The sequence below is a fragment of the Microtus oregoni genome, unplaced genomic scaffold (assembly GCF_018167655.1).
Source record: "Microtus oregoni isolate MIOR12 unplaced genomic scaffold, Mior012 000006F_ref0000085, whole genome shotgun sequence".
NCBI classification, from domain to species: domain Eukaryota; kingdom Metazoa; phylum Chordata; class Mammalia; order Rodentia; family Cricetidae; genus Microtus; species Microtus oregoni.
The window spans coordinates 54,144,230-54,156,475 of NW_024543065.1; the positions used below are offsets into that span (position 1 = coordinate 54,144,230).

At 46.7% G+C, this 12,246-nt stretch overlaps 1 protein-coding gene across 5 annotated transcripts in view; it reads right to left on the reverse strand.

Moving 5' to 3' along the window:
• The window catches only part of LOC121450097 (carcinoembryonic antigen-related cell adhesion molecule 8-like), a 28,422-nt gene extending 16,666 nt beyond the window's left edge, over nt 1-11,756 (reverse strand). For 3 of the 5 annotated variants that reach the window (XM_041654841.1, XM_041654842.1, XM_041654839.1), the window contains exons 1-8: nt 11,631-11,756; nt 10,468-10,827; nt 8,666-8,944; nt 7,965-8,219; nt 5,645-5,920; nt 4,141-4,416; nt 2,615-2,890; nt 1,091-1,366 (exon numbers count right to left, since the gene is read on the reverse strand). In XM_041654841.1, coding sequence (XP_041510775.1) covers nt 1,091-1,366; nt 2,615-2,890; nt 4,141-4,416; nt 5,645-5,920; nt 7,965-8,219; nt 8,666-8,944; nt 10,468-10,827; nt 11,631-11,694 — 2,062 coding nt within the window. In that variant the 5' untranslated portion in view covers nt 11,695-11,756. The remainder of the gene's footprint in view (nt 1-1,090; nt 1,367-2,614; nt 2,891-4,140; nt 4,417-5,644; nt 5,921-7,964; nt 8,220-8,665; nt 8,945-10,467; nt 10,828-11,630) is intronic. The other 2 variants (XM_041654840.1, XM_041654843.1) reach the window with 2 other exon arrangements.
• Between the last annotated feature and the right edge of the window lie 490 nt (nt 11,757-12,246).

Below are 12,246 nucleotides of genomic sequence, written 5' to 3' on the forward strand. Positions count from 1 at the left end.
TTACTCCTACGCAGACTGCCCACAGTGATCTTCAACTCAGGGTATGTGTGCATGTTCCACACTAGGATTCCCTTCACCCCCATGCCAACAAATCTCATGGAGGGAGAATGTTTTACCCATTGACTTTTGTGTAAATTCTTGCTCACACTTTCTGTGAGTGTGAACAGTTAGGTCGCTCTATTGTAAAATAGAATTCTGTTTCTTTTTCATTAAATAATATGTAATGCGGTTCGGTTGGCCCAGCTAATCTTGAAGTTGTTAAACCCTACGCTTCAGGGCTGGGAGAAACCGCAACCGAGGAATTTCTCTTTGAGCCGCACAGTGGTAACACATGCCTTTAATCTAAACAGTCATGAGGCAGATGTTGGTAGATCTCTGCGAGTTTAATGTCTGTCTGATCTACCGAGTGAGTTCGAGGCAGGCACCAAAGTTACACAGTGAAACCCTGTCTCAAAAAACCCAGATAAATAAATAAATAAATAAATAAAATAATTTCTGTTTGAAGGTAAACTTATTCCTGATCATGGAGTACTAAATACCACAAAGCAGACGTGAATATCCACAGTGTTGACCACTGCCTGCCGCTGTAATCATCCGTACTGATTTTTCTTTTTGAGAAATGGTCTCACAATGCAGCCCTGGCTAACCTAGACCTCACTACAAAGTCCACAGTTGTTTGGTACTCATTGACATCCACCTGTTTCCGCCTCCTGTGTGCTTGCTGGGGTTGTAGCCATGATGCAAAGTGCTCAGCTTGTGTGGTGTTTATCAAGAGATTAACATGTACCCATCACTAACATGACTGTATTTGAAGCATTTTCTCCTTGTTCTTTGAGACAGAGCTTATCTGTACCTCTGGAGTCTGTCCTAGAACTAGCTTTTGCAGACCAGGTTGGCATCGAACTCACAGGTATCCACCTGCCTCTCCCTCAGATTGCTGGGATTAAAGGCATGCACCACTACTGCCTGGCTGTATGTGAATATTGAGACTGTTTTCCTCCTGGTGACTTCTATCCATTTTGAAAACTGCTAATGAAGAATTTGTCCCACCCCCAACACTGTGGAGTAAGAAGGGACAGAGGTCACTCACCTATTATGGCCAGGTAAATGGAGTCACTCCTTTCAGAACTGACTGGATTAGAGACCTCACACTGATACTCCCCAGAATCCTCCCTCTTGACAGGGTCTATGCTAAGGGTACTGTTGTCCAGGGACAGCTTCATTCTATCTGTGAGCTCTAGACTCTGTCCATTGAAGAGCCAATGTATGGAGATCCCAGTGTTGTTTGAGGAGCAGTTCAGGGACACGGAGTCCAGTACTTTGACTGTGGTGTTGCCGACTTGAATGGACGGTGTAGTCACTGGCTCTGTGGATAAACATTGGAGAAGACAGTCGAGAGTCTTTTACCCTCAAGATCTCAGTCAGCTCACAGGGCCCACCAAATGACATGGCCCCCTGGAAGATCACATGTTTGGGTTCAAGATACAACCTGTAAAGAGAGAGCTGAACCTTCCTCCTACACAGACTGCCCACAGTGACCCTCCACTCAGGGTATGTGTGCATGTTCCACACTAGGATTCCCTTCAGCCCTCATGACCACAAATCTCATGGAGGGAGAATGTTTCCCCCATTGACTTTTGTGTAAATTCTTGCTCACACTTTCTGTGAGTGTGAACAGTTAGGTCGCTCTATTATAAAATAGAATTCTGTTTCTTTTTCATTAAATAATATGTAATGCGGTTCGGTTGGCCCAGCTAATCTTGAAGGTGTTGAACCCTACGCTTCAGGGCTGGGAGAAACCGCAACCGATAAATTTCTCTTTGAGCCAGGCAGTGGTAACACATGCCTTTAATCTAAACAGTCATGAGGCAGATGTTGGTAGATCTCTGCGAGTTTAATGTCTGTGTGATCTACCGAGTGAGTTCGAGGCAGGCACCAAAGTTACACAGTGAAACCCTGTCTCAAAAAACCCAGATAAATAAATAAATAAATAAATAAATAAATAAATAAAATAATTTCTGTTTGAAGGTAAACTTATTCCTGATCATGGAGTACTAAATACCACAAAGCAGACGTGAATATCCACAGTGTTGACCACTGCCTGCCGCTGTAATCATCCGTACTGATTTTTCTTTTTGAGAAATGGTCTCACAATGCAGCCCTGGCTAACCTAGACCTCACTACAAAGTCCACAGTTGTTTGGTACTCATTGACATCCACCTGTCTCCGCTTCCTGTGTGCTGGCTGGGGTTGTAGCCATGATGCAACGTGCTCAGCTTGTGTGGTGTTTATCAAGAGATTAACATGAATCCTTCACTAACATGACTGTATTTGAAGCATTTTTCCTTGTTTTTTGAGACAGAGCTTATCTGTACCTCTGGAGTCTGTCCTAGAACTAGCTTTTGCAGACCAGGTTGTCATCGAACTCACAGGTATCCACCTGCCTCTCCCTCAGATTGCTGGGATTAAAGGCATGCACCACTACTGCCTGGCTGTATTTGAATATTGAGACTGTTTTTCTCCTGGCAAGACTTTTACCCATTTTGCAAACTGCTAATGAAGAATTTGCCCCACCCCCAACACTGTGGAGTAAGAAGGGACAGAGGTCACTCACCTATTATGGCCAGGTAAATGGAGTCACTCCTTTCAGAACTGACTGGATTAGAGACCTCACACTGATACTTCCCTGAATCCTCCCTCTTGACAGGGTCTATGCTGAGGTTGCTGTTGTTCTGGGACAGCTCCATTCTATCTGTGAGCTCCAGACTCTGGCCATTGAAGAGCCAATGGATGGAGATCCCAGTGTTGTTTGAGGAGCAGGTCAGGGACACAGAGTCCAGTTCTTTGACTGTGGTGTTGCCGACTTGAATGGAGGGTGTAGTCACTGGCTCTGTGGATAAACAGTGGAGAAGACAGTTGAGAGTCTTTTACCCTCAAGATCTCAGCCAGCTCACAGGGCCCACAGAATGACATTGCCCCCTGGAAGATCACATGTTTGGGTTCAAGATACAACCTGTAAAGAGAGAACTGAACCTTCCTCCTACCCAGACTGCCCACAGTGATCTTCAACTCAGGGTATGTGTGCATGTTCCACACTAGGATTCCCTTCAGCCCCCATGCCCACAAATCTCATGGAGGGAGAATGTTTCCCCCATTGACTTTTGTGTAAATTCTTGCTCACACTTTCTGTGAGTGTTAACAGTTAGGTCACTCTATTATAAAATAGAATTCTGTTCCTTTTTTTATTAAATAATGTGTCATGGTGTTCAGATGGCCCAGCTAATCTTGAAGGTGTTGAAGCCTACACTTCAGGGCTGGGAGAAACTGCAACCATTCAGGGCTGGGAGCAACCCAACCGAGAAATTTCTCTTTGAGCCGGGCCGTGGTAACACATGGCTTTATTCTAAGCAGTCATGAGGCAGATTTGGTAGATCTCTGCGAGTTTAATGTCTGTCTGATCTATCATGTGAGCTCCAGGCAGGCACCAGAGTTACACAGTGAAAGTCTGTCTCAGAAAAACAAAATAAAAAAAAATAAAATAATTTCTGTTTGAAGGTAAACTTATTCCTGATCATGGAGTACTAAATACCACAAAGCAGACGTGAATGTCCACTGCCTGCCGCTCTCAACTTCCACACTGATACACTGATTTTTTTTTTTTTTTGAGAAACGGTCTCACTATGCAGCCCTGGTTAACCTAGATCTGACTACAAAGTCCAAGTTGTTTGGTAGTCATTGACATCCACCTTTCTCCGCCTCTTGTGTGCTGGCTGGGGTTGTAGCCATGAAGCACTGTGTTCAGGTATGTGGTGTTTATCAAGAGATTAACATGTACCCATAACTAACATGACTGACTGTATTTGAAGCATTTTCTCCTTATTCTTTGAGACAGAGGTTATCTGTAACTCTGGAGTCTGTCCTAGAACTAGTTTTGCAGACCAGGTTGGCTTCGAATCACAGACATCCACCTGCCTCTCCCTCAGATTGCTGGGATTAAAGGCATGCACCACTACTGCCTGGCTGTATTTGAATATTGAGACTGTTTTTACACTGGTGACTTTTACCCATTTTGCAAACTGCTAATGAAGAATTTGCCCCACCCCCACCACTGTGGGTCAAGAAGGGACAGAGGTCACTCACCTATTATGTCCAGCTGGATGGAGTCACTCCTTTCAGAACTGACTGGATTGGAGACCTCACACTGATACTTCCCGGAATCCTCCCTCTTGACAGGGTCTATGCTGAGGTTGCTGTTGTTCAGGGACAGCTTCATTCTATCTGTGAGCTCCAGACTCTGGCCATTGAAGAGCCAATGGATGGAAATCCCAGTGTCGTTTGAGGAGCAATTCAGGGACACAGAGTCCAGTTCTTTGACTGTGGTGTTGCCGACTTGGATGAAGGGTGTAGTCACTGGCTCTGTGGATAAACAGTGGAGAAGACAGTTGAGAGTCTTTTACCCTCAAGATCTCAGTCAGCTCACAGGGTCCACAGAATGACATGGCCCCCTGGAAGATCACATGTTTGGGTTCAAGATACAACCTGTAAAGAGACAACTGAAACTTCCTCCTACCCAGACTGCCCACAGTGATCTTCTACTCAGGGTATGTGTGCATGTTCCACACTGGGAGTCCCTTCACCCCCATGACCACAAATCTCATGGAGGGAGAATGTTTTCCCCATTGATTTTTGTGCAAATTCTTACTCAGACTACCTGTAAGTGTGAACAGTCAGGTTCCTCCATTATGAAATAGAATTCTGTTTCTATTTTATTAAATAATGTGTCATGTGGTTCAGATGGCCCAGCTAATCTTGAAGGTGTTGAAACCTACACTTCAGGGCTGAGAGAAATCCCAAAATGGAATTTTTATTTTATCCAGGCAGTGGGAACACATGCCTTTTATCCAAGCAATCAGGAGGCAGAGGTAGGTGAGTTTAATGCCATTCTGGACTACTGAGTGAGTTCCAGGCAGGCACCAAAGTTACACAGTGTAACCCTGTCTCAAAAAACCCAAATAAATAAATAAATAAAATAATTTCTGTTTGAAGGTAAACTTATTCCTGATCATGGAGTACTAAATACCAGAAAGAAGACATGAATGTCCACAGTGTTGACCACTGCCTGCCGCTCTAATCATCCACACTGATTTTTGTTTTATTTACTTTTTTGAGAAATGGTCTCACTATGCAGCCCTGGCTAACCTAGATCTCACTACAAAGACCTTGGTGGTTGGGAACTATTTGGCATCGACCTGTTTCTACCTCTGTTGTGCTGGCTGGGGTTGGAGCCATACAGCACCGTCTTCAGTTTGGGTGGTGTTTATCAAGAGATTCACATGAATCCATCACCAACATGACTGTATTTGAGACCTTTTTTTCTTTGGTTTTATGAGATAGAGTTTATCTGTAACCTTGGAGCCAGTCCTGGAACTATCTCCTGTAGATCAGGTTGGCCTCGAACTAGCAGCTAACCACCTGTGTCTACTTCCGGATGCTGGGATTAAAGGCATGTGCTGCTACTGCCTGCCTGTATTTGTATATTGGGACTGTTTTTCTCCTGGTGACTTTTACCCATTTTGCAAACTGCTGATGAAATTTTGCCCCACCCCCAACACTGTGGGGTAAGAAGTGAGGGGAGGTCACTCACCTATTATATCCAGTTGGATGGAGTCACTCCTCTCAGAACTGACTGGATTAGAGACCTCACACTGATACTCCCCGGAGTCCTCCCTCTTGACAGGGTCTATGTTTAGGGTACTGTTGTCCAGGGACAGCTTCATTCTATCTGTGAGCTCCAGACTCTGGCCATTGAAGAGCCAATGGATGTAGATCCTAGTGTCATTTGAGGAGCAGTTCAAGGACACAGAGTCCAGTACTTTGACTGTGGTGTTGCCCACTTGAATGGAGGGTGTAGTCACTGGCTCTGTGGATAAACATTGGAGAAGACAGTTGAGAGTCTTTTACCCTCAAGATCTCAGTCAGCTCACAGGGCCCACAGAATGACATGGCCCCCTGGAAGATCGCATATTTGTGTAAATGAAACAATCTGTAAAGAGAGAGCTGAATTTTCCCCCTGCCCAGATCACCCACAGTGACCCTCGACTCAGGCTATGTCTGCAGGTTCCACACTAGGATTCCCTTCAGCCCACATGTCTACAAATCTCATGGAGGGAGAATGTTTTCCCCATTGACTTTTGTGCAAATTCTTGCTCACACTTTTTCTGAGTGTGAACAGTCAGATCCCTCCATTATAAAATATCCTTGTGTTTCTTTTTTATTAAATAATGTGTCATGGGATTCAGAATGCCTAGCTAATCTTAAAGGTGTGGAATTCTACACCTCAACCGAGTAAAATCCCAAAGCAAGGAATTTTTATATTGACTGGCAAGTGTTGCCACACACTTTTAAGCCCAGCCCTCAGGAGTCAGAGGTGGGAGGATATCTTTGAATTCAAGGCCAGCCTGGTCTACAGAGTGAGTTCCCTGAAGGCACAGAGAAATCCTATGTCAAAAAAAAAAAAAACCAAAATAAACAAATAAATAAGGAAAGAAAGAAAGAAACAAAGAAAGAGAATTTATGTGGAGAGAAATCTTAGTCCTGCTGCTTGGAGATGGATTAAAAACCACAGAGAAGACGTTAATGGCCACAGCGTTGACCACAGCCTGCCGCTCTTATCCACAATACTGATTTTTTTTGAGACAGGGTCTCACTCTCCAGTCCTGGCTAGCCTGGAACTTGGTATGTAGACCAGGCTGGCCCTAAACTGAAAGAGATCCAACTGCGTCAGCCTCCAAATGCTAGGACTAGGGTCTGCCATCCTTGGATCTCCCCACAGAGTACCTGAACACTTTCTTGTGCACTCGACAGAGGAGTCTCTGTTCTCCAAACAAGTGCAGTTCACTGTTCTCAGCAGTCACCCCCTGTGCTGGTGGCCAGACACAGTTCAGCGCCAACTAACCTGAAGGCCACCTTTCCACTTACCCTTCCTGACCTCAAGCACTCTGATGTACACCAGTGAAATTTTATTTTACTTTGCTTTTTAATTTTTCCTTTTTATTTTTCGTTGAGGGAGGGTCTCACTTGTAGGTTTGACTGACCTGGAATTTGCTACGTAGACCAGGTTGGCCTTGAACTCATGTTGTTTACCTGCCTCTCCCTCCTTAGTACTGGGCATTAAGGGTGTGTACCACCACACTCAGTTGAGTTTTGTTTTTGTTTTTCTAGACAGGGTTTCTCTGTGTTCTAGCAGTCCTGGAAATAGCTTTCTTAGATAAGGATGGCACTGAACTCATGAAGGTCCTCCTGCCTCTGCCACCCACTTGTTGGGATTAATGGCATGCCCCTTTACCACCCAGCTCAACATTTGTTTTTTAAAACTTGAGAAGAATAAGGGAAAGAGCATCATTAAGTCATCATTGACATGGTTTACCCTGAGTCAGAACCAGGGTCCCAGGTGCCTTCTCCACCCTCTCTTCCCCTTCCATGGAGTCAGAGCTCAGCCAGTCACCCCTGAGACAGGAGCAGAGCTGGGAGCAGAGCTCTGAGCTGCTGGTCCCCATCTGTGGGGAGTGAGTTTTCTCTTCACAATGGGGAAAAAGAATGTGAGCACAGTAAAGCCCCGGGTGTTCCTCCAAGTCATGGAGGTCATAAGAAGAAAATGGAGGAGACAGGAAGGCCTGTGTTAGTGACAGAAGTAAATCTTGACCTTAAGGCTCTCCCTCCCATGGGAAGTCCCTCCCACAACCTGAGGTATCCAAGGCTGGGAGAAGTTCCTCCTCACATTCCAAGCTCCATCCCTATCAGCCTTAGGAGAAGATCAGACATAGGGATGGAGCAGGATGTTCAGGAGAGAATGGAGTTTTGCTTGTTTCCATTACATGGGCTGGAAATTCAATTCTTCTGTGTCTTCCCAGAAAGCCAAAAGACTCCACTCCAAACCTGGTGCTGATATTTAAAGATCCACTTACCAAGGACTGTAATGTTCTTGACTGTGGTCTTATTGAGGCCAGTGACAGAGTTATAGACGAAGCAGGTATAGGTTCCACTATCATTAGTAGTGATGTTGGGGATAAAGAGCTCTTGAGGGGATGACAGGAGCTCTCCATTGACAAACCAAGAGTACAGCGCGGGTGGGTTAGAGGCTGCTTGACAGGAGAGGCTGAGGTTTCTTCTTGAATGGAAATGAGTATTTGAGGGGGATATGATCGGGACATCTGGACCATCTGGAGCAAACAGAATAAAGGCATATATGATGTCAGCAGAGAGAAGGCAATCCTGGTCTGCAGAAGGTCATAGTATCTCTCTGAGCTCTGCTATAACCTCAGCTGAGCAGGTCCCACCCAGAGCTGGGGTGCAGATTAGTAGAAGAGTATTCATGCAGCAGGCAAAAGTCCTGATCCATCTCGAGCACAGCACACAAACATCCCCACTGCATACTCGAGTGTGCACTGAGCCTGAGTCTGTGCTGTCCCCTGTCTCCATCACCCTGTGCCTCAAACCCATTCCAGCTCAATACTGGCTGCATGTATCTGGGCTGGATCAGGAGGCCCTGGTCAGCCTAGGTATCTGTGTGATGGGTTTGTGTCACCAACCCAAGGGGACCAAGTGTTCTAGCTCTAACTGTCTGTATTTAGGCAGCTGTAAAAAGGATGAAACAGATAATACTCACAGGTAATGTTCAGAGTGAATGGGTCACTTCGGGAGGTGCTCACTGGGTTCCGGGTTTCACACTCATAGGGTCCTGTGTCATTCCTCACAACACTGAGTAAAGTGAGAGTCCTGTTGTCCTCAGACAGCTTCAGCCTGTCACCTTCTGAGAGGCTTTGGCCATTTCTCCTCCACAGGTAGTTTGTATTCTCAGTCTCAGGCTCACACATGAATGCTACTGAGTCCTCACCCTCCATGGGATTGGGATTGTTGCTTGTGATGCTGGGTTTGGGTAGCGGTGCTGTGTGTGCAGACAACAGAGAGAAGGTTGCCCTGAGTGGTGCCTCTGATTCTTGCAAGGGCCTCTTTCAACAGAGATTGTCTCCTATCTCCCCTTCAAACCCCCATTCTCAAAGAATCAGGCAGGAAACAAATTACAGGCAGATGGAGTAGCTGAGCTCTCAGAGACTATGGGGCCTCCTGTGCTGTGTATGGGAGAAGCAAGGGCTTTCCTAGGAGGGAATTGAGCTACAGTGTGTGGTGATGGACAGACTTGAGACTTGGAATCAGAGACCTCATGTTATCTCCTGGTCCTCATTGACACATTGCATGTCTTGGGACACAATGTGTGAGTCCCTCCAGCTGCCCTGACCTCCACTGCTCAGTGAGGACCAGTGCCCTCCAAGCCTTTGCTGCTTAGGGTTCTCCTACAGAAAGGTCATGATTGGTCTTCCCATTGAGTTCCCTGAGAACCTGACAGCCAGTCAGAGATCCCACACAGATCAGGATCTGGTTAGCATTCAGGTCAGCCTGGGCTTCACCTGGGCCATTCTTGTCAGAAGTTTGATATTGATTGACATGAATCATGGAATCATAAAAGAACCCCAAGTCTAGGAAATGATCTAGAAGACTCCCGGGCACCTAATAGAGTCTCCATGGTGGGAAGGCTGGAGATGTGGCTGTTGACAGATAGCTTGTGCCACCCATGGCTTGTGTGACCCTGACTCTTTGACTGTGTTTCCTGTCTCAGTTTCCCTAGAATAGGACACAGGGTAAATGATCGTTGCCATGCCTACTAGTTCACCTTAAATGTGAGCAATGACCTGACTTTCCACCAAGCAGTGTCTCTTATTATTTGCCTGCAGGAAAGAATCCCTTGGCTGGACCACTGGAGGCAGGGAACTGCCATTTGTACACTTTTCTCCCGTCTCTTTAAGGCTCTCCACCTTCCTGCGAGGTCTCAGAAGACCATCAGGACAGCCGGCTGGTTGTCTTTCATACCCCTCCACCTATGCTGAGCACACTGAGTCTCAGGAGGAGATGCTCAGGTGACCTGCCTCAGACATGGCTCTCACAGGCTGAGGGTCAGCCGGCTACCAGCCTACAATCAATCATTGTCTCCTGTCAGCTCCAACAGGAGGTAAATTCCAAACTAGTCTTCAAGCTTCCCAGGATTCCTAGTCCAGTCTGGGACAGAGATCTGGAGCAAACCTTCTGGTGTTCATTTCTCTGTGAAAATCTCATGGTTTCCTCAACCAGGCCCTGCCTGAGTCCTGAAGGGTCTTTCTCAAGGCCATGTTCATGATGAGCATCTAAGACCCTGGGCAGAGTCTGAGATGCCTGGGCTGAGTTACCTCACCCCACTCTGAGGGTGGATTCAAGTGAGGGATCCTGATTTATTGCTGTTTCCTCCACTCCGTGTCCTTTACTAAAGGCTTGAGCCACAATGTGGGGACCATAACACAGTCATCCAGCACTGACAATTCTATGTGTGAAGTAGGATTAAGTCCACCCATGACCCAGAGGTTACAAAGAATTACTTACGGTGGACATGGAACTGCACGGATACTTTCGTACGATCAAAGCTTTGCATTACCATTTGCAACGTGTAGGCTCCGGTGTCATTCTGAGTGACGTTCTCAAAGAGCAGGGATCCATTGGGGTATATTGTCTCTCTGCCACTGTATGCAGGTCCTGCTGTATTTGCATTATCTGACAGTATAAAACGTGCAATTTCGTTACTGTTATCCGGATTTTCTCCCTTGTGCCAGTAAAATACTAGGGGTGTCTCTGTCAGATTGTGAACAAGTAGAAGAACATTCGCGCCTTCAGCAACGTGGGGTGGAACTGCTTCCACAATGACTTGGGCCGTGGTGGGAGAGCTCCAGTAGATCAAAAGTGAGGCTAAGAGAGAAGAGAGAAAAATCTATCAATATTAGATCTTTGCATTTGGTAGAAATTGAGACCTGAGTGTGTTCAACTCTCAGCCTTGGTGTGTGTGTGTCCTACTGGGGGGAGGTCAGCAGCATCACCCCCATTCCTCAGTACCCCTAAATCTTTCCACTGAATGAAACTGTCTTCTCAGGTGTCTACACAGCCAGCCCCTCACTCCCTTAGATCCCTGCTCACACTCAGAATCTTTGGTGAGTGTAGGCATGTCTTCTCTGACCTCCTCCTCTAAAGACTCTGAGCATTCTTTTTCTGACCTTCCCAGCTCTATTTCTTCTGAAATCCTTGTCAATCCCAATCCCACCTTCTAGATTTCCTTGCTACTCTGTCTTCCTGCTCAGTAGCACTAGGACTCTGTGAGGAGAACTGGTTTGATTTTGGTTTAAACCCCACTGCCTGGAACATGGACACCTGTGAGCAAATCACTGTCCCAGAGCCTGGGGTTTATGTGCAGGGTCGTATTTATGAAATGACCTTGTTTACTGGCCCCAGTTTGAGTTTTACTTGGAGAGTCACCCTGACACAGTTGTGGGAGTCAGTCTTCAGGGTACAGAGGCCAGTACTGATAAACTTGCAGTGGGGAACCCCTGAGTTTTCCTCCCCACTTACCAATTCACATTCTCTGCGAACTTCCTGTTGCTCTCAGGCTTCAAGCAGAAGCCAGATGTCTCCTCTCAGGCACTGTTCCCCTCCCAGAAGACCCCATCCAGTCTCTGAGCTCCCCTGCTGTCCACACCCCCTGAGGAATGTCTCCTCACCTGCCAGCAGGAGTCCCCTCCAGGGTAGCTGCCCTTTGTGGAGAAGGGCTGAGGAGAGCTCCATGTCTCTGCTGTGGCCTAGGCTCTTCCTCTGGACAGGAGGTTTGCCTCTCAGGCTGCTGTCTGCTCTTGTGGCTGCTCTGCTTTTATTCTCAGACCTGAGCCTCCTCCCTGAGGAGGACACCTCCTGGAGTCACATGGCCTGGGGTGGAGTCTGTGTGTCAGTCAGTTCTGCCTCTCATCCTTCTATTTCTTTCTTTCTGGTTTATTGTTCTAGAACATTCTTTGTGCCACAATGTTGAGAAGTGTCCTGTGCCCCTAGAGAACAGCAGCTCACCCCAGGGCCTTGTCCCTGCACTTCCTATAGCCAAGAGTGTATTTCCTTGTGACCCAAAAACCCAGCAGAGCCCAGTCTGTCCTGTTTCTCAATGCCCTGGGGAAGTGGGAGTTACTCTGGGGATGGAGTGGCAATAATCTCTAGGGACAAGAAAAGGTCTGAGTGATGACTGGGGAGGGACCAGATCCATGGTCACTGCTGTCACCAGTCAGGTGTCTCATCCTGGGATAAAAGTTATCTCAGGGGTTCACATCCTGGTGTGCGGGAGGAGGTGACCTG